A 27,788-nucleotide genomic window follows, 5' to 3' on the forward strand; every position below is an offset into this window, starting at 1 on the left:
GTCTTGTACAGGAATGCACCCCTGCCTCCACCTCCCGCTGCTTCCCTGTGCATTTCATCAGGGAGAAGCTTATTAACAAGTTAATTAACAAGCTCTTTAAGCTTTGAAGGGACTTCTCAAGGGCCGCCTCCCACCCCATCCCTGCCACTGTGGCTGCCTTTGCGAGCTCTGTGCCTCCCATGGGGGTCCCTGTGAGCAGACTGGGAGTCAGTAGGGCTCGGGGTGGGCCCTCAGCTCCTCTGCTGGAGGTTGCTGGTCTTCTAGGGGATTGTCAACCTGGGGATTGTCAACCCGGCAGGGTATCTTGTTTGTGGGATGATAGACATACCCTTTATTTTAGCCTTTGTTTCAAAGGGACGTGCCACCAACTGAGCCCCCAATGCTGCTCCTAGGGGCTAGCTCTGTATTTGAGGTTTGGGGACAGGAGAGACCCCAAGAGAACTCAGCTATTTTTAGGCCAGAGCAGGCTGAGAAAGGCCACAGTGCGGATGGAGAAGCTAGAAGAATGGAGTCAGAGGGACTGTGAACAGAGAGGGAGCACCCTGGAGGATCGGGTGGGTCGCAGCGTAACTGTGTTTCCCAGTTTAAGGTTGTTATGCCCTGGGCTGAGGGAACAGCGTCTCAGAGAGCCAGGGCATAAGGAAGAGGCTCTCCATTGTGTAGGGAAATGTTGAGCCACCTGAAGATGGAGGATGGGACCGCTCAGGAGCCTACCAACAGAGAGTGGGCCTGTCTGATTTAGGACCCTAGAGCAGGAAGGGGCTCTGTCAGGGGGAGGAAGATGGGCCTCGAGCTTGGGACTTTCCCCACAGCCTCCTTGTGCAGCTCTTACATCAACCTGCCTAGTTTGGGGCTTTTCTGAGAGACAGTGTAGAGGCACCTGCGGGCCTAGGGCCTACATAACTTAGCAGTGCTCTTGGGGTTGTGGTTGGGAGCAGCAATGGGATAGGGGACTCGGGTGAGCCCTTGTCTTTCTCTGAGCCTCAGTTTACCTCCTGATAACAGGAGAGGATGCCACTGGTGGGGATGGACCTGTGGGGCCTAAATGAACGGGAAGACCCGTGGAGACCCTACCCACCAGCTCCCGCCTCCTCCTTTCCACGTCCAGGTACAGAGTTCGAGTACACAGACTCAGAGAGTGAAGTCAAGGTTCCCAAGCAGCCATCTGCTGGGCTGCTGAGGCCCAAGAAGGGAGTTGGGGAGCCAGGCCAGTCTATGGCTGCCCCTGTACCTAGTGCCCGGGCCTCCGGTCCCACCAGCCCAGACAAAACCAAGCTGGCCTCAGAAAAGGGACGCAGAGCCCGGAAAATACGTGGCCCCAAGGAACCCGGCTTCGAGGCAGGGCCAGAGGCCAGTGATGATGACCTGTGGACTCGACGCCGGAGTGAGCGCATCTTCTTGCACGATGCCTCAGCTGCCGTCCAGGCGCCCAGCAACACGGCACCAACACCCAAGCCCAGCCGCTGTGGCAAGGGTGGTGCCCCAAGCCCACGCAAGGACACCGGCCGAGCCAAGGACAGGAAGGACCCCAGAAAGGTAAGGGGCTCAGCACAGGTCCCCTGGTCTCCATCCTATGGCTTTGATGTCAGCAGTCTGCCCTTGGAAGGGACAACCATGTTTGATGGTCAGGAAGAACCTTGTTTCCTCCTCCTGTTCACCCATCATCTAAGAACACTATGTTAAAAATGTGAATTAATACTGGGAACCTGTGTTAACTGTAACAAAATAACTAACACAATCAATTTATAAAGAAGAGATTTCTGGGTTTGGTGACTCTTGTATATAACCCCAGCACCTGGATTATTTGGTTGGGGTGTGTGTGTGTGTGTGTGTGTGTGTGTGTGTGTGTGCGTGTGTGTGTGTGCCATGGCACATGTGTGGAACCAAAGAACAACTTTCTGCAGTCCGTTCTCTCCTTTCACCCATTTGTGGGTTCTGACGATCAAAACCCTGGGCACCAAGCTTGCAGGAAAAGCCCGTTTGTCTACTGAACCATCTCATCAGCTCTTGCTTAGATTTTTAGACAGGGTCTCTTCTAGCCCAGGCTGGCCTTGAACTTCTGGTCCTTCTGCCACTACCACATACATGTTGTAGTCTTGAGGTCTGAAGCACAGTTTCAATGTGCTGGTCCCCTAAGCTGTTGCATTTAACTTCAGGCCTTCAGCAGAGATTTACAGTGTCAGCGTGTGGGTACCACCTTCTGTGACGGTTTGCTGGACACCTAGGTTATTTCCAGTTCTTTATTTGGATGTCCCTGTTTGAACGGCATTGGTCAGTTCCCACTGCACCTGCAGGGCCGAGTACCTAGATCTCTATAATGAGATATCCAGGAGGAGGTCCTCCATTGCAGAGCCCTGGGAAGTTTCACACATCCTCAGGTGGCTGGGCATCTGCTAAGCCGTGTGCCCTTCCAGGAATATGGCTGCTAGAACTCATTGGTAAGGTTTTATTGTTGTTCTTGTTGGGTTTGGATAGCATTTCAGTGAGTAATTAAATAAACCTGGTTCCTCCATGGCATTGGACAGCTCTCAGTAAAACAGAGCCTCTGTAAGATACCAGTGGTGCTCAGAGGGGACATGTCATGCAGGACTTTAGTGAATCTGTATTGAACAAAACTAAATGTAGAAAAAAAACCTAAATGTAGAGTGTTTGCCTGTACCTCAGGTGGTATGTGTGTTATGCCACAGTTTTTAAGAAGGTTAAAGGCTGGAGGCACCTTTGTGAAGTGCTTCCTTAGGATTCCTCAGTAAGACACAGTGGGCATGGCTCAGTGGCAGAGCCCCTGCCTAGAATCCCCCAGTGAGGGGCTGGGGTGTGGCTCAGTGGTAGAGCACCTGCCTAGAATCCTCCAGTGAGGGGCTGGGGTGTGGCTCAGTGGTAGAGCACCTGCCTAGAATCCCCCAGTGAGGGGCTGGCATGTGTCTCAGTGGTAGAGTACCTGCCTAGAATCCTCCAGTGAGGGGCTAGAGTTCTGACTCGGTGGTAGAGCCCCTGCCTAGAATCCCCCAGTGAGGGGCTGGGGTGTGGCTCAGTGGTAGAGTACCTGCCTAGAATCCCCAGTGAGACACTGGAGACATGGCTAAGACATGGTAAAGCCACCTCCTAACATGCTTAAGGCTCTGAGTTTATGAATCATCCCCAGCAAAGAAAACAAAAAGTTCGTATGTGAATGTTTCTGTGTGGTTACCTGGTTGTGTGTGCTTTCTGGGAAGTTCTGTGAGGCCATACCGGCTGCCAGTAGGAGGATTGTTGCAGAAGCTCTCACATTTTAGCACTTTTTTTGTTTGTCTGTTGGTACAATAAATCATATGGTAATGATAAATTAATTGTGAGGCCTGGCAGGATGGCTCAGTGGGTAAAGGCAGTTGCTACCAAGCCTGAGCATTGATACCTGAGTTCAACTCCTAGAACCTACCTTGTGGAAAGAGAGAAGTGATTTTGGCAGGTTGTCCTCTGCCCACCACGTGCACACTTGGCACAGACATACACTCACATACACGCACACACATACAATAAGTATAGAAAACGTAAGAAAGGAATAGTAGCGGGTGATGAGAACTGAGAACACTTGTATGGAAGAGGAGTGTCTGCTCTGTCTCAGGTGTGGCATGACGAAGGTCCCATGGTTGTGGGAGGCGCTCCTGACAGGGACCCTGCAGGCATCAGGGCTGGCGGGGGAGAGGTCCGCACCAGGTGAAGGATGAACTCAAGTCAGCACTGCTTGGGCAGGTCTGGGTCAGAACTCCCGGAGTCTGGCGTCTCTGTTTACTCTCCCACGTTTCAGCACGTCATTTCCATGTGACAGTTGTTACAGTAAAGCTTCCGGGATGGTGCTGTCTAACCTCCCTTGCAAAGTAGCAAGGCACCTGTGACCTTTGCAGTGCAAATGAGTCCGATTGACAGATAAAACAGAGCTGAGGTGAGAGTCTAGAGGAAGGATTTGCAATAAGCATAGGATGGATTCTCTTGATGGGGGATGCAGAGCGCCTGGGACCTCTTTCATAGGATGGCTCTCTTCACTGAGAGACAAAGCTCAGGGTCGGGGCCTAGGCTATTGGAGGTTCAGGAAGTCTGACTCCATAGCAGAGCAAAAGGTCACCAGGATGTCAGACAGCATCCACCCCAGCCTCCCGGGTGAAGACGGCAGACATTTTCTTTCTCTGAAGAAGAGAGGCCTGGACCTCCTAATGCATTTCAGGAGCTACGGCTCCCCCCCCCCCCCAGCAGCCCCCACCTCCTCACCTGAGCAGCCTGGCCCCTGCCCCCCTCACCTGAATAGCCTGGCCTCCCCCCCACCTCCTCACCTGAGCAGCCTGGCCCCCCTCACCTGAGCAGCCTGGCCTCAGCCCCCCCACACCTGAGCAGCCTGGCCTCCCCCCCCACCTCCTCACCTGAGCAGCCTGGCTCCCACCCCCCCTCACCTGAGCAGCCTGGCTCCCGCCCCCTCTCACCTGAGCAGCCTGGCCTCCCCCTCACCTCCTCACCTGAGCAGCCTGACCTCTATGCCCTCTGACAAATTCTCCCTTTTGTTTTCCCCTCTAGAAGAAGAAAGGGAAAGAGGCTGGGTCAGCAGCCACGCTGCCACCAGCCCGGGTGCCCACCCTGCCCGACTCCAGGGCACCTCACACAGGGCCTCTGGCGACTGCCAGACGGAGCAAGGCCAAGGCCAAAGGGAAAGAGGCGAAGAAGGAGGTAAATTGAGGCTGGATGGGGGCTCAGTTCCAGGGGTGGGCCTGCAGTGTCCTCATCCATTGTTGTCGTTGTGTGTGTGTCCCCTCCCCAGTGCTGGGGGTGGTTGTGACAAGTCAGAATGTCCTCTGTGTGCTGGCTCAGTTCTCAACCAAGCCTCCTATCTTATTGGGAACCCAGGGGCACCCAAACTGCTAGCCTGAGACCTGGCCTTCGGCAGTGCTCCCCTCGGGGGGTCCTAAGGCTTTTCTCTGTTGACAGAGGGCCATAGCGTGCCTGCCTGTGCCATCACCATAACTGAGCTTTCCCTCAGTTTCACTGTACATGGCCAGAGCTCAGTTTCTCTTAAGGTAGAGGCCAAGGTGTCCACCGTGATAGCCTGAGGAGAGGGTACTGAGCACTGAGTAACAGGTACTGTGCTGAGTACACAAGGCTTGGGCCACACTGCTCATATCCATTGCTTCCGCAAACTGACCCTGGCCCTGGCTTTCCGAGGAACGCTCCCAGAATGGCAGAATGACCCGTGACCCGTGGCTTGTGCAAACCTATCTGTGTGTGTGTTCTCCCCCAGAACCGAGGAAAAGGGGGTGCAGTGAGCAAACTGATGGAGTCCATGGCAGCAGAGGAGGACTTTGAACCAAACCAGGACTCAAGCTTCTCTGAGGATGAGCACTTGCCCCGAGGTGGGGCCACCGAGCGACCTTTGACCCCAGGTGAGTGTCCTGAGAGTCTGCAGTGGTGGTGGTGGGGTTACCTGGCAGTGTGGGGCGCTCAGCCCAGGCTGAAGCTCTGAGGCAGGGGGTGGGGGGGCTCAGCTCCAGCCAGCCTGTGGTGTGGATAGTGAGGGGTGGGGTAGGCAGAGGAGACCCTTGCAGTGTCTGAGTGACACAGGTCTCCACAACTAACGATGTATGTCTTACTGTAAACCTGGCTGTGCGGGAGACAGGGAGACAAGCCGGAAGCTGCTGGCAGCGAGCCTCAGCTACCTTTGGGACAACATGGCGGGGGTGGGGGGGGGCCGATGAGGGCAACAGAGGCAAGTTAGAGCATGGTGGGGTTTAGGTGGGTGAGTGGACGGAATGTGGGGGGTGGGGTCATTTGAGCAGATGTGTAAGGATTGATGCTGATGCTGGGGGGGTCTATGAGGTGGGTCCCAGGAGTATGAGCTGCCACACACTTGAGTGTGATGGCTACGGTTTGGAGGTGTTTCAAGGATGCCCTGAGGAGGGCACTTGGTCTGAGCTAGGAGGAGTGACGATGGATGTGAACTGTTGGGAGAGCTAGGCTATCCCTGCTGGGTATCGTGGTCATTCTGGTGATGGATCAACCAGCCACATCCTCATATCTGTGTCTAGGCGACAGCACTGACCCCAGCAGGCACGCTGAGGGTGGGTGATGATGTGTGGTCCACGCTATAGCACTGTGCTGTTGGACAAGGACCAGAGTGGTGCAGCCAGGCCCCATGTGGGTAACTGAGAACCAGGAGGTCTCCCCTGTCTCCCCTGTCTCTGTGTAGAGCTAGCTGTCTCTTTTCTGCTGCCCAATGCTGGCATTCTCAAGCCCAGCTTAAAGGGTGTGTGATGTTCCCTCTGTCCGTGAGCATGGGTCTTGGGGCGTGGGATTTTCTTCCATTGTGAGACTCCAGAGCTGCCTGATTTTTATTTATTTATTTATTTATTTGAATTCCACACAGGCTGAGCCACATCCTCAGCCCACTGGCTTTTGGGGGCCTCTTATTCTTGGATTCTAGGCAGGTTGACTGTGGTGGAGTCACACCCCAACCCCTCACTGGGGGATTCTAGGCAGGGGCTCTACCACTGAGCCACACCCTAGCCCCTCACTGGGGGATTCTAGGCAGGGGCTCTACCACTGAGCCACACCCCAGCCCCTCACTGGGGGCTCTAGGCAGGGGCTCTACCACTGAGCCACACCCCAGCCCCTCACTGGGGGCTCTAGGCAGGTGCTCTACCACTGAGCTCTACCCTCAGCCTTCTTTCTAACTTTTCAAGGTGGAATTTCACTTAGTTGCCCCAGCTAGCCTGAGCTTACAGTGTAGCTTAGGCTGGCCGTGCATCTTCAGTCTTCCTGTCTCTTGTGCCATTGGGATGCCCCCAGTAGAGCTCTTTTTCATGTTTGCCACTGACAGGGGCCAGGTGCATAAGGGTGTATTGAGAAGAGAAAGGGAGGGGCTAAGACTCGGGGTGGACCATCTCTGTGGGGCCTCAGGTGGAGAAAAAGAACACTGTTCTAGGAACATAGTGTTGAAGGAAGGAACCCTCAACATCTGTTAGGGTACTTCCCAGCCCGGAATCTCAAGAATATTGATCTATGAAATGAAAGGGTTTGCTGTTCCTGGCTTGGCATTTACCTGAGGCCTTCCTAGTTGTCTATAAAGTCTGGGAAGAGGGGCTGCCCATCCCTCACCCCGTGTGCACATGGGACCCAGTGTGGACAGTGGACAGCCATGTCCACACGTGTCCTACAGCTTTACCTGGACACCCCAGAGCCCTCGTTTTTTAGAAGGGGCCGGTGGAGTCATCCGGGAAGGCCTGGGGAAGTCTCCCCTAGACATGCACTGATGCTCCCTGGCTTCGCCACCCATCCCTCTGCAGCCCCCCGCTCCTGCATCATTGACAAGGACGAGCTGAAGGACGGCCTGCGCGTGCTGATCCCGATGGACGATAAGCTGCTGTACGCTGGCCACGTACAGACGGTGCACTCGCCGGACATGTGAGTGTCTTCTGTGGGGTATTCTGGCTCAGCTCCCATGCCCTCGTCTGCCGTGAGGCATCTGGGCAGGCTGCTTCTCCCCTCTCTGAGCTGGGAGAGCAGCAGTGTACGGGGTTCTGGGGAGTCACTGAGGCCAGTAGTTGGGAATTGCATCAGAGTAGACCCCCAACTTCTGCTGGGCGGAGCTAGGCCTTTTGGGACCCAGCAGGAAGTGGGTAAGTGAGGTGTGTAGCTCTCCTTTGGAACTGGAGGTCTGATTGGGCATGACGTCCAGCCCCTGAATTATATCAACGAGAAAGTTGGGTATGGGAAGGGTGAGAACGCAATCCATTTTTCATATAAGTTAATAAATACCCCAAGCCTATTCCCACAGACCAAATGGTCAAGCTGGTAGTACTCTGTCCAGGGTAGCGCAGCCTCTGGAAGGAAGTGGGTTCTCTGGCCACTGCCCCATTGTACTTTTGGCCCTGGCCTTGCAGATACCGCGTGGTGGTGGAAGGCGAGCGTGGGAACCGTCCCCACATCTATTGCCTGGAGCAGCTGCTGCAGGAGGCGGTGAGTGGGAGGGGGTGCGGTGGCCCCACGGCCCGGAGGGAGGGGGCTTCGCTTCTGGTCACCCTCTGACCCTCAGCCCTGTACTCCGCCAGATTATAGACGTGAGGCCGGCCTCTACACGCTTCTTGCCCCAGGGGACCAGGATCGCCGCCTACTGGAGCCAGCAATACCGCTGCCTCTATCCAGGCACGGTGGTCCGAGGTGAGACACCCAGCTCCTAATAAGTCATTATCAGTTCATCTGGTCGATGCAGCCAGCTTCCGGCTGACTTCATTGGAGAGGCAGTTGCTGGTTTGCATAACCGAACTCCAGGGAGGGCTTTCTGGTTATGGCTTGATCCGGGTCCTGTTCTGCTGAAGTAGGCAGGACTCAGGCTCTTGGAATCTGGCTATATACCAGCTTTCTTGGGAAGGTGTTACACCTTCACGAAGCCTGTCTCACCCTCCTGGTTTTCCTGGTCAGTGGGTGACTGGCTTGGCTCATAACATTTGTTGAGGCTTCTGCAGGGCTTCCACAGAGGTGGACCCATTGTAATCCTGTTCTTGCCGCTAAGGAGTGAAGCTGGCTTTCCTTCTTCATGGACAGTGTATCACCAGGGATTTTCCATTGCTGGAAAACCTAGAGAAAATATCAGGGCGGAAGGACCTCTGTTGACTTGCAGTCTAGGCAGGCTAGATTGACTCTGTTGATTCGGGTCTGTGTCAGGGTAGAGTGGCACAATCACGTGACCAAGGCTGCTCACAGGCTACATGGGAAACAAGAGAGTGTGAGGAGACCAGTCGTCAGGTACAACCTTTAGAGAGCCTGTCTCTGGTGACCTTCTCCTCCGGTGAGGCTCTGCTGCTGAAGGTTCCCACCCTGTGTTAGCACCAGCATCTGGGTGTGAAGTATTCGGCATGTGGGAAAGCCGGGATGTTGTTAGCCCCACAGAGAGTGGATGGTGGGCAGATGGAAATACATAGGCTGGGGGCTGGGATGAGGACTTGGGCTCAGAACGCTTGCTTCAACATCATGAAAATTAGAGTTCAGATCCCAGCCCCTGTGTAACAAGTTGCATTTCCTATACACACGTGGAGTGCCAGCTCTGTGAGGTGTGGAGACAGGAGGATCACCCGAGCTCACAGAAAATGTGGGCCTCTGATTTCAGGGAGAGATTTTGCCTTAAAGGAATAGGTGGAGAGTGATAGAGAGGATAACTAATGCCCTCTGCTGACCTCTGATGCCCTCTGCTGACCTCTGCACGTGCATGCACACACACACTCTCTGTCGTTCACACAGTCCTGTGTATACAAACAAATTAATGACTACATATTCTAAAGCCAAAAGAATAAAACGGGTAAGGGACTGGAGAAATGGCCCAGTGGTTGAAGATGCTCGTTTCTCTTGCAAAAGACCCAAGTGGGGTTCCTAGCAACCCAAATGGCAGCTCACAAATGTCTGTAACTCAAGTTTAGGGGAATCTGACGCCCCCTTCTGGCCTCCATGGGCTACTGCATGCACATGGTACACAAACACATGCAGGCACACACACATACACGTAAATAAAACTGAAGAAGTCTTAATAAAGAAATAAATGGGCACACGAGAAGATAAAGGTGTGTCACGCAGACAAGTGACGCAGATGCTTGCGTAGCTCTAGCCGTAGTCATTCCAAAACCAGGGTACCCGGGGATACTGGTGTTGGTTGGACCAGAAGGCCAATCACAGCACACCGCTTGGCTGCTTCGCATTTTACAAACCAGAAGACAGTATGCCATTAAACAGCAGGTGTTCAGGACAGTCTGGGCTACAGGTGCCCATCTGTAAGTCACTCATCAAACACCAGAAATCATGTCACTTATGGTAAACATTTATCAGGAGTGGCTTCTGAGATGTTCTGTCTTCAGTACCATGAAGGGCTGGGTTCTGCCAGGGCCCTTGGAGTTTTAGGCCCAAATCTGGCCAGCATCCTAAGGCTCCCCTTGGTCTCATCTGCGTGACATTCTGTCTCATTCATGGTTCATCTTTTCATTTTAACAGATCTTTCGGTAGTAGTTTGCTTGTTTGGGGATGTGGCTTCACGTAGCCCAGGCTAGACTCAAACCCTCTATGTAGACAATGAAGACTTTGACCTTCTGATCTCTCCTGCGTCCAGCTCCCAAGTACTGGGTGTATATACCATCTCACCAAGGAGACGCAGTGCCAGGGATGGAACCAGAACTTGGTGTGTTTGTGGCAGGCACTGTGCCAGCTGAGCCCCAGCCTCTCGTAGTTCTTGGAGAAAGAGTTCGTAGATGATAGTTTATCTGGTCCTATGTGTTACCATCTCTGTAGTCTACCCTCAGTTAGAGACAGTTGAGCTGCGTATAAATTCCACACTGGAAATAATTTCCCCTTAATACTCTCCCCTTCCTTTCCCCTTTCTCTGTCTGTCTCTCTCCCTCCCTCTTCCCCTTCCTTCTTTTCTTTCTTTTTCGGTTTTTCAATACAGCGTTTCTCTGTGTATCTCTGGATGCCCTGGAACTGGAACTTGATCTGTAGATCAGGCTGGCCTCAAACTCAGAGATCCACTTGTCTCTGCCTCCCGAGTTTCTCAGGTTAAAGATGTGTGCCACCACACCTGGCTATGTGTGCTTTTTATATTGAGCTTCCAGTATTATTTGATGAGTTCAGCATGCTATAATTCCTAAATCTGGTGGCCGAGGAGATGGCTCACTGGATAAAGCAATTTCTTTGCGTGTGTGAGGAAGTAGAATTCAGATACCCAGCACCCACATAAATGCCAGGATAGCGGTCTCCCCATAATCCCCAACATGTGGGAGACAGACCTGGGATCCCCAGAGCCAGCCACTTTGCCTAGCTGAATCAGTGAGATCTGGGTTCATTGAGAGAACTCACCTCAGTATGTGAAGTGGAACGAGATGGAGGATGCCCGTTGTCAACTTCTGGCCTTTACACACATACACACGTGTGAACTTGCACCTACCTAAACACACACTTTATACACACGCAGTAAAAATAGTAATTCCTATATCATTATAGGAGGCTCATTTTGCTGTTCTCTCTCTTTAGAACTGTTTAGTCTTCTCATCGTCTCTAGGTTTGCGATCTTGTGAGGATACCCACGTGTGCATGCAGTGCAGGCTTATACATGCCAAAGACATCCATGTGGAGGTCAGGGCACAGCTTGCAGGAGTCTGTTCTCTCCTACCATGTGACTCCCGGGGATGCAACTCCTGTCTTCAGGCTTGGCAGCAAGCATGTTTACCCATCCAGCCTTCTTGCCAGGCTGGGCTTAGAACTTTTGATCCTCCTGCCTCAGGCTCTGGAGTGTTGGGGTTATGGGCATGTACCACTACTGCTGGCTTGACCTTTTTCCGCTCCCTTGAGGGTTAATTTGCAAGCAAACCTTTGCTCTATCAGCACACGTGTTTTTGGAGACTCTCACAGAGGGTGATTTGTTCATTTGTTTGAGATTCCCTTGGCTCTTTCTCACCTTCTGTATCCCCTCCTGGTCTGGGTTAGTTTTTTGTTTGTTTTGTTTTGGTTTGGGTTTTTCTTCTTCTTCTCATTAGAGATGGCCCTGGCATCTTTATTGATCCTTCATGAGGAGAGATTGAAGAGCCAGTCTGGAGCTCTGCATGCTGGTGGGTGGGCGGACTCTTCTGCTCAGGGATTCCCCAATCCTAGCCTGTGTAGGTCCTTCCCCCTCAGCTGGCCAGTGCCACAAGGCCCATGTCTTTGGGGATGTGGGCTTAGCATTTGCATATTGCGAAGGGGCTGGTGACCGTGCATTCAGTGTGAGGATGTACCCAGTACCCTTCAATCTAGGGCTGTGAGAGTCCATTCATGGGACTACTCCATTCTTGGCCTTGTTGGCCTCTACTCCTTCCATCCAGCACAGTCAAGCCAAAGCCAAGCCATCCAGGCTAGGGGGCACAGGCCTGCCACCGCAGATACTTGGGAGGCTGAGGCAGGAGGATCCCAAGGTCGAGGTCTCTTCCCCAGGCTACAGAGTGAATTCAGACACCAGACTGGGCAACTTAAGTGAGGTCCTGTCTCAACAAATAAAAGTAAAAAAAAAAAAAAAAAAAAAACAGGCTTTGTGGTTGAGTGATGACTTGCATGAGACCACAGTCAACTGTGACTACCCCTATGGAATCTTCTGGAATGTAGGTATATGCCCCACTTCCTGTCTTTGATATTCAGAGCTGATATATTGGTAATGCTTTTACAAAATGGTTTTGGGGAGAGTCTTTAGATATGAGCAAACCCAGGTATGGGTGCAGTCAGCTATCTCTTCCCCCAGCTGGCCTCTGTCCTTGACCTGTGTGGTTCTTAACGCCCACCCCTGCACAACTCTGTGTGTGTGTGTGTGTGTGTGTGTGTGTGTGTGTGTGTGTATCCCCCATGGTCCTCTAAGGCGGTGCCTCTGAACTGGCCTGTAGTCAGTCCCAGGAGCCTCCCTCCCTGACTGGCCTTTCCCTTCAGGGCTGCTGGACTTGGAAGATGACGGAGACCTGATCACTGTGGAGTTTGATGACGGAGACACAGGCAGGATTCCCCTCTCACACATCCGCCTCTTGCCACCTGACTACAAAATCCAGTGTGAGTGATGAACTTAGGCAGGGGGATGAGGGAGTGTCCCTAAAGTCCCGGCCCTTGCCTGGCTGATGAACTTAGGCAGGGGGATGAGGGAGTGTCCCTAAAGTCCCGGCCCTTGCCTGGCCACTGTTGCCCAGGTTCGCTCCACATATCTTTGGGCTCAGTTTGGCATTTGGTTCTCTCTTCTTTATTTACATTGCTGGGGATGAAACACAGGGTCTTGTATAAGCTAGGCAGGGGCTCTACCACTGAGTCACACCCCAGCCCCTCACTGGGGGATTCTAGGCAGGCACTCTACCATTAAGCCACACCCCAGCCCATCACTGGGGGATTCTAGGCAGGGGCTCTCCCCCTGAGCCACACCCCAGCCCCTCACTGGGGAATTCTAGGCAGGGGCTCTACCACTGAGCCACACCCCAGCCCCTCACTGGGGAATTCTAGGCAGGGGCTCTACCACTGAGCCACACCCCAGCCCCTCACTGGGGGATTCTAGGCAGGGGCTCTCCCACTGAGCCACACCCCAGCCCCTCACTGGGGGATTCTAGGCAGGGGCTCTACCACTGAGCCACACCCCAGCCCCTCACTGGGGGATTCTAGGCAGGGGCTCTACCACTGAGTCACATCCCAGCCCCTCACTGGGGGATTCTAGGCAGGCGCTCTACCATTGAGCCACACCCCAGTCCCTCACTGGGGATCTGAAGTTCTGGATGCTGGTGGGTAGGCAGGAGTCCTCTGCTTGGGAATTTCCCCAGAGCTCTACCACTGAGCCACACCTTCAGCACTAGAGGATTCTAGGCCCTACTGCTGAACTCCCTAACACGGTTGGGTGCAGGTATCCCAGTGCATGTCAAAGAAACCTGATCAGTAATACCTGAGCCACTGTCTGCATTGTCCTGTAGGTGCTGAACCTTCCCCGGCACTCCTAGTGCCCAGTGCAAAACGGCGCAGCAGGAAGACCAGCAAAGACACTGGGGAAGGCAAAGAAGGGGCCACCACAGGGCCTCAGGAGGCCACAGGAGGAAAGGCCAGAGGGCGAGGACGGAAACCTGGTGCCAAAGCCAAGAGTGGTAAGTCGTCCCTGGCCTGGGAAGTACGGGGATGAGACCACTGTGGGAATCAGATTCTGGGGCTTGGGGCTTCCCGTGAATGACCAGTCTCTTGTCTTGTGAGAATTCCATGCGGCTGGGCAGTTTTACCTGGTTCGTATACTGATTAGAGAAGTTGGCTGGTCATTAGAGAAGGACCTGGTCCCTGTCCAGGGTTCCCTGAGGACTTTCTGACTAGGGTCCCAGCTCACCCAGCAGGAAGTCCTGCCTCTCTTCCATCATTCCCTACCTTTGACCTCTAGTTGTCTTCTCTATCAGACAGAGCTGCTGTGCTGGAGGAGGGGGTAGCTGCGGATGAGGTACCCAGTGCTCCCTTGGCCCTGGAGCCCATCAACACCCCAAGTTCCAAGAAGAGTCCCCCGGAACCAGTGGACAAGCGGGCAAGAGCCCCCAAAGCTCGCTCAGTCTCTGCACAACCCAGCCCCATGCCACCCACCTTCTCCAGCTGCTCAGCTCCCGAGCCCTTTGGGGAGCTACCAGCCCCTGCTGCAACCCCACTCATCAATATGCCTGTTACCATGCCTGCCACTCGCCCCAAACCCAAGAAGGCTCGGGCTGCTGAGGGGTCAGGCGCCAAAGGTCCCCGGAGGCCAGGGGAAGAGAATGAACTGCTTGTCAAACTGGACCATGAAGGGGTCATGTCCCCTAAAAGCAAGAAGGCCAAAGAGGCCCTGCTCCTGCGGGAAGATCCAGGGCCCGGGGGTTGGCCGGAGTCCACGGGGTTGCTCAGCCTGGGTAGCTACCCACCAGCTGTTGGCAACGGTGAATCCAAGGCCACCTGGCCCAAGACTCTGGAGGGAGACCTCACTCAGGAGCCTGGGTCAGGGCTTCCATTAGAGGATCCTGGCAACTCCAATAGCCCGGACAAGACCCAGGCTGAACAAGATGGGGCTGAGGAGTCAGAGACCAGCAGCAGCAGCAGCAGCAGCAGCAGCAGCAGTAGTAGTAGTAGCAGCAGCAGCAGCAGCAGCAGCAGCAGCGGTTCCGAAACAGAAGGCGAAGAGGACACCGAGAAGAGCAGGGAAGACGGCCGGGGTGCAGGGGGTCGGACCTGCAGTGCCGCCAGCTCCAGGGCATCCTCTCCTGCCTCCTCGTCCTCTTCTTCCTCCTCTTCCTCTTCCTCCTCTTCCTCCTCTTCTTCCTCTTCCTCCTCCTCCTCATCCTCCTCCTCTTCCTCTTCTTCCTCCTCCTCTTCTTCTTCCTCTTCCTCCTCCTCCTCCTCTTCCACCACAGACGAGGATTCATCCTGCAGCTCAGATGATGAAGCGGCCCCTGCACCTGCAGCGGGTCCCTCCACACAGCCAGCGCTTCCCACCAAGGTGTCCAAGCCACCTAGCAAGGCACGCTCCTCAGCTCACTCCCCGGGCAAGAAGGCAGCCCCCACTGCCCAGCCTCCACCCCAGCCCCCGCCCCAGCCCCAGCAGACTCTGCAACCCAAGTCCCAGGCTGGGGCTGGGGCCAAGAGCCGACCCAAGAAGAGAGAAGGTGTGCACCTGCCCACCACCAAGGAACTAGCCAAGCGGCAGCGTCTGCCATCCGTAGAGAACCGGCCGAAAATCGCTGCCTTCCTACCCGCCAGGCAGCTTTGGAAGTGGTTTGGCAAGCCCACCCAGGTAAATTCCTAGAAGGGAGCTGTAGATGGGGGTAGCCTTGAGTTACGTAAAAACACCCTGGGTTCCAAAATTCATTTAGTCCAGAATCCATGTCCTGTATTGTGTCCCTGCCCAGCCTGTTCCACAGCCTTCCCTTTGGGACTCCAGTGTGGACACTGCAGGGACCCACACAGGCCCTCCTGTGGTGCTCCAGCTGGAAAGGACGCTCCCAAGCTGTTTGGCAGCTAGCCTGCTTGTCATCGCTCCTGCCTCAGTGTCAACAGCTTATAAACCTCACGTTCAGAGAAGTGCAGGCTGGGTCTTAGCAACTTTGCCTGGCTTCAACCCTGTGTAGCCCCTGAACTATCCTGTGTGTGGTAGCAGGGGTCATGGGTCCCGCCTCCACTCTCACGGTCAGGGCTGGCCTTCCAGAAGCAGGTTCCAAGCACTCCCCATCCTCACCGTCTTATCATCCACCCACCTACGTGTACAAAAAGTACACATACATGTGTACACATGTGCCCACGCCTACTTGTGCAGAGGCACCAAGTGCTCACACGGGTGTACATTCAGGCCCGTAATGGTGCGTGTACGGGTGCTGTTATGTGCTGAATAGCAGAGTGCCAAACCCCATGCCACTCCCACCAACCACACACTGCACCCACTGGCGCGGCACCATGTCCGCTGTTGTGGAAAGTGGTCCCTGGCTAGGGGAAGTAAGCCACTAAGGGGTGGATCTGGAGTCTCTGTTGTTGCTGATTGTTTCCTGTCTTCCTGGTCAGCTGTGACGTGAACAGCTTACGTTCGCCACATCCTCTCCTTACCCTGTGTTCTGCTCGAGCACACAGGGTCAAACAGCCATGGACTAGATCCTCTGAGAACATGGGCCAGAAGTAACTCTTCTCTTTTTTTAAGTCTTTTTTTCTTTCATTCTTTTAAAATCTGTCAGATATTTGATCAGCAATGAGAAAAATAACTATCATAAATAGACTTTAGAGACGGGTGGTGGTAGCTCATGCCTTTAATCCTAGCATTCGGGAAGCAGAGGCAGGCAGATTTCTGTGAGTTCGAGGCCAGCCTGTTCTACAGAGCTAGTTCCAGGACAGCCAGGACTACACGGAGAAACCCTGTCATGAAAAAAAAAAAGACAGACAGATAGATAGATCATGGACACATGAACGCTGTGCATAGGAACACACAGGAATAAAGTCACGCGTGTCCACATGTACATATATGCAGTATATGTGGGGCAAGGTGGAGGTGTCGTTAGTAGCTGTACTAGATGCTTCCATGTGGGGTATGGTTAACAGCCCTCCTGATCAGCAGCCCACCCAGTACCTGTGGGTAGAAAGGACCCGAGCACCAATGTCGCTCAGCTTTCCCTCCCAGTAACAAAGTACCCTCTGTCTAGCCAAGGATGAACTTGAATTTCTGCCTCTGCCTTCTGGGTGCTGGGATTACAGGCATGTACAACCATGCCCGGGTTATGACATGCTGAGGATGGAACCCAGAGCTTCATGCATGCAGGGTGAACACTCTACTGACCGGGCACCAGGACCAGTGCTAGGCACCATTCACTCTGGTTCCTGGTGAAGTGCTGGGTGCCCTAGTGAAGAGGCATATGTGGGGATAAACTTCTCACACCATGACCAGGAAGCAAGGCGGAGGGAGAGTCCTAGGCCTTGAATTCTCTTGAGGACATACCTTAGTGACCTAGTGACCTAGTAACCTTAATGACCTCAGTAACCTTGCTAGCCCCGCCTTGCTGTGCCCTCACCACTTCCTGGTAACCCCATCCTGGACAGCCAAGACAATCTAGAGCCTTTGGGAACTCTTAGTAACTAGGCTCATGTGTGGGTTTCCCTATCCACAGACCCACCCTGGCTTTGCTCTTAGCGTCCAGGTGCCTAGATCAGGGTGCTCAGGGCTGTGTAAACAGCTCTGAGGAGATGCCCCTATCTGTTGGACTCTCTGCCTACCCCACTTGTGTCCCCCTAGCAGGTTTAGGTGTTGGGAGTTAACAGTGACCTCCCTCAGGGTTTGAGGAGCCCCTGGCTTGTGTTGTGTCGGTTCCTAGGTTCAGTGAGGCTGGAGAGGTAGGGGTACAGTAATGTCAGATTGGGTCTGTTTGGGAAGGGGCACTTTCTTTGTCCCTCCCCTCTCCCATCCCTCCTGAGTTGTCAGTGGCAGATTGATGAATTCCAGGTTCAGCGAGATAATGTCTCAAAAAACAAAACAACGTGGAGCCACGGATGGCGGCACACGCCTTTATCCCAGCACTCGGGAGGCAGAGGCAGGCGGATCTCTGTGGGTTCGAGACCAACCAGGGCTACATAGTGAGACCTTGTCTCAAAAAAAGAAAAGAAAGAAGAAAGAAAAAAGGAGGAAAAAGGTTCAGGGGCGGGAGAAACGGCCCAGGTGTCACTAGAGCAGTTGGTGTTCAGTCAGGAGGCCCAGAGTTGAAATCCCAGCACCTCCTTTGGCGTCTCCCAAACGCCTGTAACTTCACTTCCAGAGGATCTGAAACCTTCCTCTCACCTCTGTGGACATCTGCACGCACACACGTGCACATAAACAAAGCCAGCTTTTGAAAAAAAAATAGATAAGATGGAGCAATAGAGAAAGACACCTGTGGCCGTCACACGTACACCTGCATGCACACACGTAACTCCCTCTAAAGACAAGGAGGAGTAGGGGTGTAGTGGACAGCTTTTGTTGCTGTGAGAGAACACTTGAGATCATCCCGCTGTAAAGAAAGTTTGTGTGGCTCATTGTGTCCACCTGCCACCCGCTGGCTCCATTGCTTGGGTCTGCGCTACATCAGGGCACGTGGCTAACAAACCTGCTCACCTCTTGGCTGCCAGGAAACGGGAAAGAACCAGAGGCCTGATAGACCCTTTAAGGCTGTACCTCCTGTGACCTGCTTACTTCCCGTTAGGCGCCAGCTCTTAAAGGGTTCTGCTCCCTTAGTAGCACCACCAGCCGGTCATTAAGCCCTCAGTGTATGAACTCGGGGTGAGGTTGGGGCTTTCAGACTCAAGCTAAGGCGTCCCTTCCATGAAGACCCCCAGGATTGGTGGCAGGTGACTTAGGATGAGGGGATCCAGGCCTGCCCAGACAGGGCCTGGCTGGTGGGATGGCTGGGCACAGTGCTGGGCTCTGGTCCCTGACTAATCCGTCCATCCCACAGCGGCGAGGCATGAAGGGCAAGGCTCGCAAACTCTTCTACAAAGCCATCGTCCGAGGCAAGGAGATGATCCGCATCGGGGACTGTGCGGTCTTCCTCTCGGCCGGCCGCCCCAACCTGCCCTACATTGGCCGGATCCAGAGCATGTGGGAGTCTTGGGGCAATAACATGGTGGTCCGCGTCAAGTGGTTCTACCATCCAGAAGAAACCAGCCCGGGCAAACAGTTCCACGAGGGCCAGGTGAGCCTTTCCCTGCTGGGAACCGAGAGTCTGGTCTGTAAAGGCCGACCCGTGGTGTCTCATTTGTGTTGCTGTGCTAAAACACCCTGACAGAAAGCAGCTCAGGGGACAAAGGGTTTTCTTTTAGCTGGTGGCTTTACGTAACCGTCCACCTATGTGGGAACAGCTGGTCCTATCACAGCCACAGCTGAGGCAGAGAGAATGGATGCCTTCATACCTAGTGCTCAGCTTACTTCCTCTACTCCTGCAGTCCACGGTTCCCTGCAGGCTCTTCTCACCTCAACTAACAAAATCAAGATGGTCCCCAGCACATGTGCCCACAACCCAACCCACTTAGACGTACCTTACTGAGACTCTTTCAGATAACACTAGATTGTGTCAAATTGACAGTTAAAAACTATTGCCGGGCAGGGGTGGTACACACCTTTAATCCCAGCACTCTGGAAGCAGAGGCAGGCAGAGCTCTGTGAGTTCGAGGCCAGCCTGGTCTACAGAGTGAGTTCCAGGACTGACTCCGTAGCTACTGAGAAACCTTGTCTCAAAAAAGCCAATAAAAAAATAAGTACATACATACATACACACCATCACACAGTTTGAGGTTGGGCATCTGGGTGCTGAGAACAGTGGCCCCTACAGGTGGGGAGGTTGAGTTCAGGGGAGCTGGTGTAGTCTGCCGACCTGAAATCTCAGGATGGTGGCAAAACAAAGCTCAGACTGCTGACCCCCATCCCCTCCTCTGTCCCCACAGCACTGGGACCAGAAGTCGGGGCGCAGTCTCCCCGCAGCCCTGCGGGCCTCCAGCCAGAGAAAGGACTTCATGGAGGTAAGACGGCAGCAGCGGGCTGGTGCTGGGGTGCAGGCTCTGCCCCTTCAAGCCTCTCCCTCTGTGTCTGTGGCTCCGAGCTACTGGGGACCCCTTCTCTACCCCCCTACTCAGTGACTCTGCCTTTGGCTCGGTGCCTCCTAGTATCATTTAGAGGCACATCTGTTCTTTCCTTCTGTTGCTTCTCTCATCTTTATTTCTTTTCTGTGTGTCTGTGAATGTGAGTGTTCACATGGGGAGGCTCATGGTTGGCACTGGGAGTCTTCCCTGATCATCAAACCCAGATCTTACTGGCCAGTTAGCTCCAGAGGTCCTGTCTCTGTCTTCCGAGGCTGAAATTACAGGTGGGCTACTACGCCCACCTGCTACGTATATGGACTCTGTGGGTTCTGAACTTGGGTCCTCATTACTTGCTTTGAAGATGAGGACCTTGACTCGAGTCAGCACAGACCGTCCTGTCCATTCTTATCTGTGGGCACTGTCTCCTCCTGCCATCTCTTCATCTCTCTTGGTCTCTGTCTCTGTCATTGTCCCTTGGTCTCTCTCAATCTCTGCCTCTCTATCTTGTGGTCTCTATCTCTCCATCTTTTGCTCCGTCTCTTTTTATTTCCATTTTTCCATCTCTCTATAATGCTCTTCTGGTTTGCACCTTTAAAGCATCCCAGAGTCCCCCGGATCCAGGAGGGCTCCCTCCAGCCCCTAACACCTACACTGTGTCCCCACAGCGTGCCCTGTACCAGTCCTCCCATGTGGATGAGAACGACGTTCAGACAGTGTCCCACAAGTGCCTGGTGGTGGGCCTGGAGCAGTATGAACAGATGCTGAAGACCAAGAAATACCAGGACAGCGAGGGCCTGTACTACCTCGCGGGCACCTATGAGCCCACCACAGGCATGATCTTCTCCACGGACGGCGTGCCTGTGCTCTGCTGAGTGCCGCCTACCAAGCGGGGCCCACAGAGACCCCCCCCTCCCCACCACTGCCATGGCGCGGGACCATGTGTTGTGTGCATGCCAGTGTGCTCGTGGGCGTGTGCATGTGGCCAAGGTGGACGCCCCGGGCAAGTGCGAGTGTGTACATGTGTGTGCCCGTATGCATGCACGTGTGTGCACACATCTAGACCCTTTCTGGTCATCCCCTGGTGCCCTCGCGCTGAGACACCTCCTCCCCTTCTCTAGCTATCAGGGTCCGGCTCTGCTGTCCCGCCAGGGTCATCTCAGAGGGGATTTCCCTCCAGCACTTTGTATGCGCTTGGTGAGGCTGCCCTCCGAGCTCTGGGTCTGTGTAGACTTTCTGGTTCTGTGGATGGGGCGAGGGAGAGTTCCAAGGACCCAACCTGCTGCTTGGTATAGAGTTCAACCACACCCAGCACGGAGCCCATTGAAGGCCTTCTACCATGGGCCGGGGGGCCCCAACGCCAGCCAGCTTCACCAATCATACTGGGCATCTGGGCGCCTGCATGCCCGGCCTCCACCCTCTCAGGACAGCCTGGACTTGGGGAACAAGGCAGGGGAGGGCAGCCCAGGAGCATCACCATACCTGGTGGGCCCCCCAGCCCAGACCCTTACACTACAGAAAACCCCAATGGTGCTGAAACCCGCGCCCACGCCCGGCATGGCCTGCCCGGCCCCCTCCACCAGGAGGATCCGAAAGGGTTACCTGTACAGTTTATTGTAGCCTGCCCCTGTATCATACACCTTTAAATGGAGTCAACTTTTTAATTATATATATAAAGATAAATATATATAAATATATATATATAAACTTTTTAAAACTGTGAAAAATAGCTATGAAATTATAAAAAAAACACATTCTGACGTGCAGAATATTATTTTTTATTTCCTGTTAGATTGTGAGTGTCCAGCACCGGCTTCATGCCTCCCAACTCCCCTGCACCCTCACCCCTGCCATGTGTACTGTATGTGCCCCCAAATGGACGAGAGATGGAGACAGATGGAGGGGCCCCGAGCCCAGCCCCCAGCTCAGCCCGAAGCACTTAACCAGCCCCCTGTGCCTGCCAGACCCCAGTGGGGTCCCCGGAGGCTTTGAGCAGACAATCTTGAAGGAAGGAAAAGCCAGACTTCGGTTTTGTTTTGTTTTGTGGGGGGGTAATTACTGTTTCCTGATTTTTTTTTTTAACGTTTCTTTTGGAATTTTGTTTGTTGGCAAATTCTGTGTGATCTTTTTCATAAAAAAAAAGAAAGAAAAGAAAAAAATTTAATTGGAAAAATACTATGGCTTGGAGTGGCTTATTTGGGAGCCTGGGATGGTGAAATCGGGGTGGAGGATACAGGGTCCTTGACCTAGAGCAGGCGTCCAAAGACTAGAGCCACACGGCATTGCCTTTCAGTGACAGGGGCCCCACACGCCGGTGGCAGAATTCAGGGTGCAGCTTTAGCTGCTGAGCTAGGCACAGAGGTGAGCTTGGTCAAGTATTTTGGAAAGTTCTCGAAGCCAGAGTGGTCTCTTTTTTAGAATTCAAGAGCTAGAGGCTGGAGAGATGACCCAATCGTTACGAGAACTTGTCCTTGCAGGAGACCCAGGTTCAGTACCCAGCACCCACATGGAAGCTCAGAACCGTATGTAACTCAGTTCCAAGGATCTGACACCCTATTCTGACCAGACATTACTTGGTGCACAGACATACATGCAGGCAAAACATATATAAATCTTTAAAAAAAATTTTAAGAGCTACAGGATGGAGAGGTCATCTGTAAATTGCCTGCCTGAGTCCCATCCCGGAAAAACAACAGGCCTGGTGATGATCTCAGGATTGCAGTGCTGGCGTTGGGGAGGGAGGATGGCCTGTGGGGTTAAGCCCACACCTGGATGGGTCAGGGTCACACACCTATGTCTGGGCACGGTAACAGTTCTGGGGCCTGCGGAAGCTGAAGGACTGGACCCTGGCCAACTGCAAGTGTGAATCTGCATGAACAGCCGCAGCCCTCCTTCTGGGCTTTTCTACGTCAAAGCTGGGGAAGAGGACAGAGTGGGCGGGGTGGTGACAAGGGTTAAGGTTGAACTTGTTGCAGGGAAACTGAGCAGTGTGGTGGGCGAGAAGAATCAGACTCTCCTGCCATCTGGCGGCCTCCTGTGGTATCACCACCACCCTGGTCTAGAGTCATCAGGCTACCCAGCTAGGACCCCCCCAATGGTTGAACAACGTGTGGCCCTCCTCCGAGGCCCTATTTTCCAATCCCATTTCTTGGGGAATAGTAAAAGGATACTTCGAGCCTGGGGCCATGGCCTACTGAGTCAGAGTGTTTGCTATACAGGCATGAGGACCAAGTTCAAATCCCCAGAACTCATTTCAGAAAAATCAGTACGGCCAGTCGGTGGTAGCAGGTGGATTCCAGGGGTTTGGGGCCAGCCTGTCCAGCCTAAAACTCTGAGAAGCAGGTGTGCTGAACGACCGTAGATGGTAAGGAAGGCAGAGGACACGTGGCAGTGGACACTGGATGTCTTCCTCTGATACACACACACACACACACACGGGGGGGGGGGGGGGAGATCAAGCTCCAGATCGTCACCAGAGCTGGAGACTGCACCTGGAAGACTCCATTCCTTGAGCAACCCGTGTCCCGGCCCCAGATGGGTAGTGCCAGCACCTAGCCACTCCCCTCATTGAGACTGAGCCGGTCTTCCTGTGTGCCAGATAAATCTGTTCCCCCATCCTCATGGGGCCAATGGTCATCACGGCCTGTGCAAGCCCCAGATGCTTAGCACTAGGCACAAGAGCAGGCCCCTGACCAGCTCTAAAAACACTTGGCTCAGGGCAGGTGGGGCTGCTTCACAGGCGGGATCACAAAGGTCTGCCCACTGTGGAGAAGACTTAATCCACCCGGACCCCATTTCAATCTCCCCACACAGCCCCAGTGGCTCAGTTCCCACCGCTCCCCCCACAGACACCTCACGAGGGACAGCGGTAGGCAGTCTCTACCATCTTTAATGGCCAGTGCGGTAGTCAGAGGACACGCAGGTAGACGGGACACAGCAGGGGTTGGAACAGGGTGGTCACAGCTGGGGCCAGAGTGTATGGAGAGGCAAGTGTCCTGGCTCAGCAAAAGCCGCCTTCGGCTAGAAGCCCTGCCACCTGGCAGCCCTACTCCCGAATTTGCTGTCACTTGCCAGGGTTTCTAGTGTCATGACTTGATTCTCAACGAACAGGGGCAGGGTGGCCTAGGTCAGGAGTGCATCCCGGCTGTCCCTGCATCATGGATAGGTTGAGTGGAGCTGGGGAGGAAATGGAGAACTTCCCTGTTAAGTGTGACCTTTAGCCTGTGCACTAGGGGTGGGTGTGGGGGACGTCCTCCACCTCAGGTGGGAGCACCCAGGTCAGCGCTGTAGCTATGACTATGGGAGGCCTGTGTAGACCCAGGAATGAGGTTTCCAGATGTGCGTGTGTGTGTGTGCACGTGCGTGCGTATGTGCATCTGTGCGCGTGAGTGTGTGTGTGTGTGTGTGTGTGTGCAGAATGGAAATCATCCCTTCTGGATTTCTAATACTCATGAGAATGTGCCACCTACCCAATAAGTGAAAAACCACATTGACGACCATGGATCTTTGTAGCAGACCCTGCGGTGGGGTCGTAGGGAAGTGAGTCACTCAGACCTGTGGGCAGCCATTCTGGGTGGCTTTGAGTCTGAATGACCCCAACACGCTGACGTGACAGATGTCGGGCCTCTGGACATAGAGGGTGAAGAGCAGATGTCTGAGCAAACACAGAACGTGGGGTAGGAAGCGCCCCGGGTGGTGAAGGCAAGTTCCAGTTGCAGCGGGCAACTGGAATGAAGTGGCGAGGTGGCATTAGTGGCTTAGGAGCGGCCAGGACCCCGTAGGCACTGAGGCAGGGGTGGGGAGGGTCCTCAGGCCTTGGGGTGGCTGGCCTGAGCAGCCCTCCCTGGGCAGTGGGCAGGGTCAGGTGGGCCTAGCTCAGGGGCCGACAGGAATGGAGTCGTTGGCGGTAGCTGTTTGGAAGCAGCTGCTGTGGGCATCACGGGTGAGGCTGTAGGTGCAGTAGGCCACAGCAGAGCCCAGGGTCAGCCCCGACATATAGGACACGGTCATGGTGTTTCCTGTGGGCGAGAGTAACCTGAGTGGGGGGCAAAGAATAGCCATGGGAGCTGAGGGCACGCTGTGCTAGCCAGTCGCTGTGGCCATGACGTCTCCGGTGTGCACTATGGTGACAACTGTCAGTGTCCAGGAGCCTGTGATGCCCTGGGTTAAACATTCCTCTCCTGGAAACCCAGTCTCCATTTTTGGTCTTTTTTTTTTTTTTTTTTTTTTTTTTTTTTTTTTTTTTGGTTTTTCGAGACAGGGTTTCTCTGTGGTTTTGGAGCCTCTCCTGGAACTAGCTCTTGTAGACCAGGCTGGTCTCGAATCCATTTTTGGTCTTTTAGGAGTGATCTAACGGAGGGCCTTAGGCCTTGCCTACTTCTCTGCCCTTCTCTTTCCTTCCTCCCCTATTCTCCTCCCTTATTCCTCCTCCCCTCCTCCCCTTCCTCTCCCTTCCCCTCTACCTCTCTTTCTCTCTTCTCTCTATCTCTATTTCTTCCCAGTCTTAGAGACAGAATATGTAGCCTCCTTTCACAGCTAAGCCAATTATCTACCACTGAGCCACACCTCCAGTCCCACTCTGTGGGGATTCTAGGCAAGGGCTCTACCACTGAGCCACACCCCAGCCCCTCACTGGGGGATTCTAGGCAGGGGCTCTACCACTGAGCCACACCCCAGCCCCTCACTGGGGGATTCTAGGCAGGGGATCTACCACTGAGCCACACCCCAGCCCCTCACTGGCGGATTCTAGGCAGGGGCTCTACCACTGAGCCACACCCCAGCCCCTCACTGGGGGATTCTAGGCAGGGGCTCTACCACCGAGCCATGCCTAACGGCCTTTGCACATAAGGTTCCCTCTACTTGGATGTCATTCCTGGTGGCTTCCTGTACCTGTCTCCCTCATGTCTTCCTCCAAGATTCTGCTCAGAAGCTACCCCCTCAGTAAGTTCTTGCAAGATTGTTCTCTTTGCATCAGAGCTCCCAGTCCCTACATCTGCCCCCACTACTCAAACTGATGTCACCGCTAGGGCTTAGCACCATGACACACACCACATCTGTTATTGCTGTGTTTATTGACTGTCTCCAACTCAGGACTGTAACCCTGCAGATGTGGGCAGCATTCATCCCCACAGCCTAGGAGAGTGCTAGACAAACAGGCTCCCTGTGTCGCGGCAGAATTAGTGAATGAATGAATGCATGAATGAAATAAAGAAAATACTCACAGAGGTCCTTATACCTACAACTTCCTTAACCTTTGGGACCAAATATATTTTCTCACTCACTGGCTGTCCTTGGCTTCTCCAGGTCTCAGTTTCCTTGCTAGAAGGGCATCAGACTATCAAGAGGGAGCCCTGGGTGTCTCTGAGGTCAGTGAATCTTACCTGCCAGCTCCCGCTGCTTGGGGCTCACTTTCCCGGCTGCCAGGATCATGGGCACACTGCCAAAGTAGCCATTGCTGATGCCCATGAGCAGCGAGAAGACGCAGGGCCAGGCGGGGTGGCGGAGGGTGGGCATGCCACTGGGATAGACGCACAGGATGAACAGAGGGATGAAGACCACGCGGAGGCAAGAACAGGCAAGCAGATGGGTGCCCCGCCAGTCCACGGGTAAGGCTGCCAGGATCTGCAGAGAGCAGGGAGCACGGGGTCAGCCACCTAGCCAGGTGCTTGCCTCTCCACCAGGCCCTCAAACTGCATCCTGTCCCTGGCACCTGGGACTCCAGTGCACTCCACAAGGCCCTCCGAATCACCTGAACCTCTTTTCCTCCAGGACTGGTGAAGGAGGATGAGAATATGCCAGCGAGCACTCTACCGCTGAGCCACGCTCCCAGAGCCTCACCGCGGGGATTCTAGAGCACTTCTGAGGGGCTGGGGGCGTGGCTCCGTGGTAGACCGCTTGCCTGACAAGGGTAAGGCCCTGGGTTCCATCCTCCGTAAGTCATAAAACACAGAAATGGCAAAACTGACGACAAAGACACATGGCTCATTGAGCTGCAGGGTGGCTGGGGTCCCACGCCAGCCCTGACCACCAATCCCGTCTACTTGTGTGACAGATGAGCTGCCCAGCTGGCAGCTCGTGCCTGTGCCATCCTCAGAGGGATCCACTAGTGACCACGAGGCAGGGACTACACCACACAGGACAGGGTTAGAGATGGTGACATGCCACGGCTTCCACCCTCCCCACCTGGAACTCACATGACCCTCAGCCTGGGGTTGCTCCCTTCCTGGGGTTCCCCAGAGCCACTCCGTGTCTCACCTTGCCCACGAAGTCCGACAAGTTGAACACGGCCATGACGAGGATGGGCAGCCACTCGCCCAGCACGCAGTGGCGGATCTCGGACTCCAGGCCAGGGAACAAGCACAGTGTAATGAAGTAGGTGACCGCAATGGACAGCATGTCGGCCCAGATGACTCGCGCCACAACATATCGGTGCAACAGCAGGGCTGGGGGAATCGAGGCGCGTTAGAGGGCGATGCTGTCTCTGCATTTGGAGGGGCAGCCACACATGCCACTGGGCCCCATGGTGCCTCACGCTTACCCCTGAAGGTGGGCCAGCTCCGTTTGACTCGTGGATGAGGCACATCAAAACGCATGTAGGCCCCACTGCTGCTATGGGTCACCTCATGGGCTGGGCTGTCCTTCGGGGACCTGCTGCTGGACAGGGATGGGGTTTGGTGCTCCTGGGTGGAAAGGAATGATAGGAGTCGTGAGCCAGGTACCCAGGGCAAATGGTGGAGCCACAGTCATTCAGTTAGCACCTACTGTGTGCACTTCCTTATCGAGGGACAATGTTTACCTGCCCTGTGTCCTCTCACCCAGGCGGCACTTTGAGCCCTGAGGTGGGCGGGAACGGAGGTGGTATGCAGCATGCAACCACCAGAGGGCACTCTAGCTTTTCAGAACTGTGGACTGGCTTAACCAGACCACAGATACTCAGGGAGTTGGTATTGAGGCCACCCTTGCAGCAGTGGTCTGTGCTGGGACGGAAGGGAGTTCATCCCAGGATTCCCTGCCTTCCATCTACCTGACTTCCTCGGACCCCACTTGCATGGCCCTGGAGTTCTCCCCCATTAGGTTCTGGGGATCTGCCACACACCCTGGGCTCTTCTCCCTGGCCACAGCTGAAAGACTGTCACCTCCCATTGTCCTAACAGGGTGTCCTAGCAGGTGGGCCACAGAAGCTGAAGAGAGCCTCAGGCTGCAGACGTGGAAGGCCACAGCTGAGG

General features: G+C 54.3%; 2 protein-coding genes across 8 annotated transcripts in view; one reads left to right on the plus strand and one right to left on the minus strand.

Moving 5' to 3' along the window:
• LOC121445102 (trinucleotide repeat-containing gene 18 protein) overlaps nucleotides 1-21,732 on the plus strand; it is a 92,031-nt gene extending 70,299 nt beyond the window's left edge. For all 6 annotated transcript variants that reach the window (XM_041647102.1, XM_041647115.1, XM_041647107.1 and 3 more), the window contains 12 exons: nucleotides 1,109-1,536; nucleotides 4,543-4,692; nucleotides 5,261-5,402; nucleotides 7,302-7,419; nucleotides 7,899-7,974; nucleotides 8,067-8,175; nucleotides 12,445-12,561; nucleotides 13,458-13,625; nucleotides 13,923-15,277; nucleotides 18,447-18,683; nucleotides 19,432-19,506; nucleotides 20,232-21,732. In XM_041647102.1, coding sequence (XP_041503036.1) covers nucleotides 1,109-1,536; nucleotides 4,543-4,692; nucleotides 5,261-5,402; nucleotides 7,302-7,419; nucleotides 7,899-7,974; nucleotides 8,067-8,175; nucleotides 12,445-12,561; nucleotides 13,458-13,625; nucleotides 13,923-15,277; nucleotides 18,447-18,683; nucleotides 19,432-19,506; nucleotides 20,232-20,438 — 3,182 coding nt within the window. In that variant the 3' untranslated portion in view covers nucleotides 20,439-21,732. The remainder of the gene's footprint in view (nucleotides 1-1,108; nucleotides 1,537-4,542; nucleotides 4,693-5,260; nucleotides 5,403-7,301; nucleotides 7,420-7,898; nucleotides 7,975-8,066; nucleotides 8,176-12,444; nucleotides 12,562-13,457; nucleotides 13,626-13,922; nucleotides 15,278-18,446; nucleotides 18,684-19,431; nucleotides 19,507-20,231) is intronic.
• Nucleotides 21,733-23,434: 1,702 nt separating this feature from the next.
• The window catches only part of LOC121446259 (equilibrative nucleoside transporter 4), a 30,720-nt gene continuing 26,366 nt past the window's right edge, over nucleotides 23,435-27,788 (minus strand). For both annotated transcript variants that reach the window (XM_041648758.1, XM_041648757.1), the window contains exons 8-11: nucleotides 27,101-27,242; nucleotides 26,818-27,005; nucleotides 25,944-26,184; nucleotides 23,435-24,581 (exon numbers count right to left, since the gene is read on the minus strand). In XM_041648758.1, coding sequence (XP_041504692.1) covers nucleotides 24,439-24,581; nucleotides 25,944-26,184; nucleotides 26,818-27,005; nucleotides 27,101-27,242 — 714 coding nt within the window. In that variant the 3' untranslated portion in view covers nucleotides 23,435-24,438. The remainder of the gene's footprint in view (nucleotides 24,582-25,943; nucleotides 26,185-26,817; nucleotides 27,006-27,100; nucleotides 27,243-27,788) is intronic.

Source organism: Microtus oregoni, unplaced genomic scaffold (genome assembly GCF_018167655.1).
Source record: "Microtus oregoni isolate MIOR12 unplaced genomic scaffold, Mior012 000003F_ref0000135, whole genome shotgun sequence".
NCBI lineage: Eukaryota > Metazoa > Chordata > Mammalia > Rodentia > Cricetidae > Microtus > Microtus oregoni.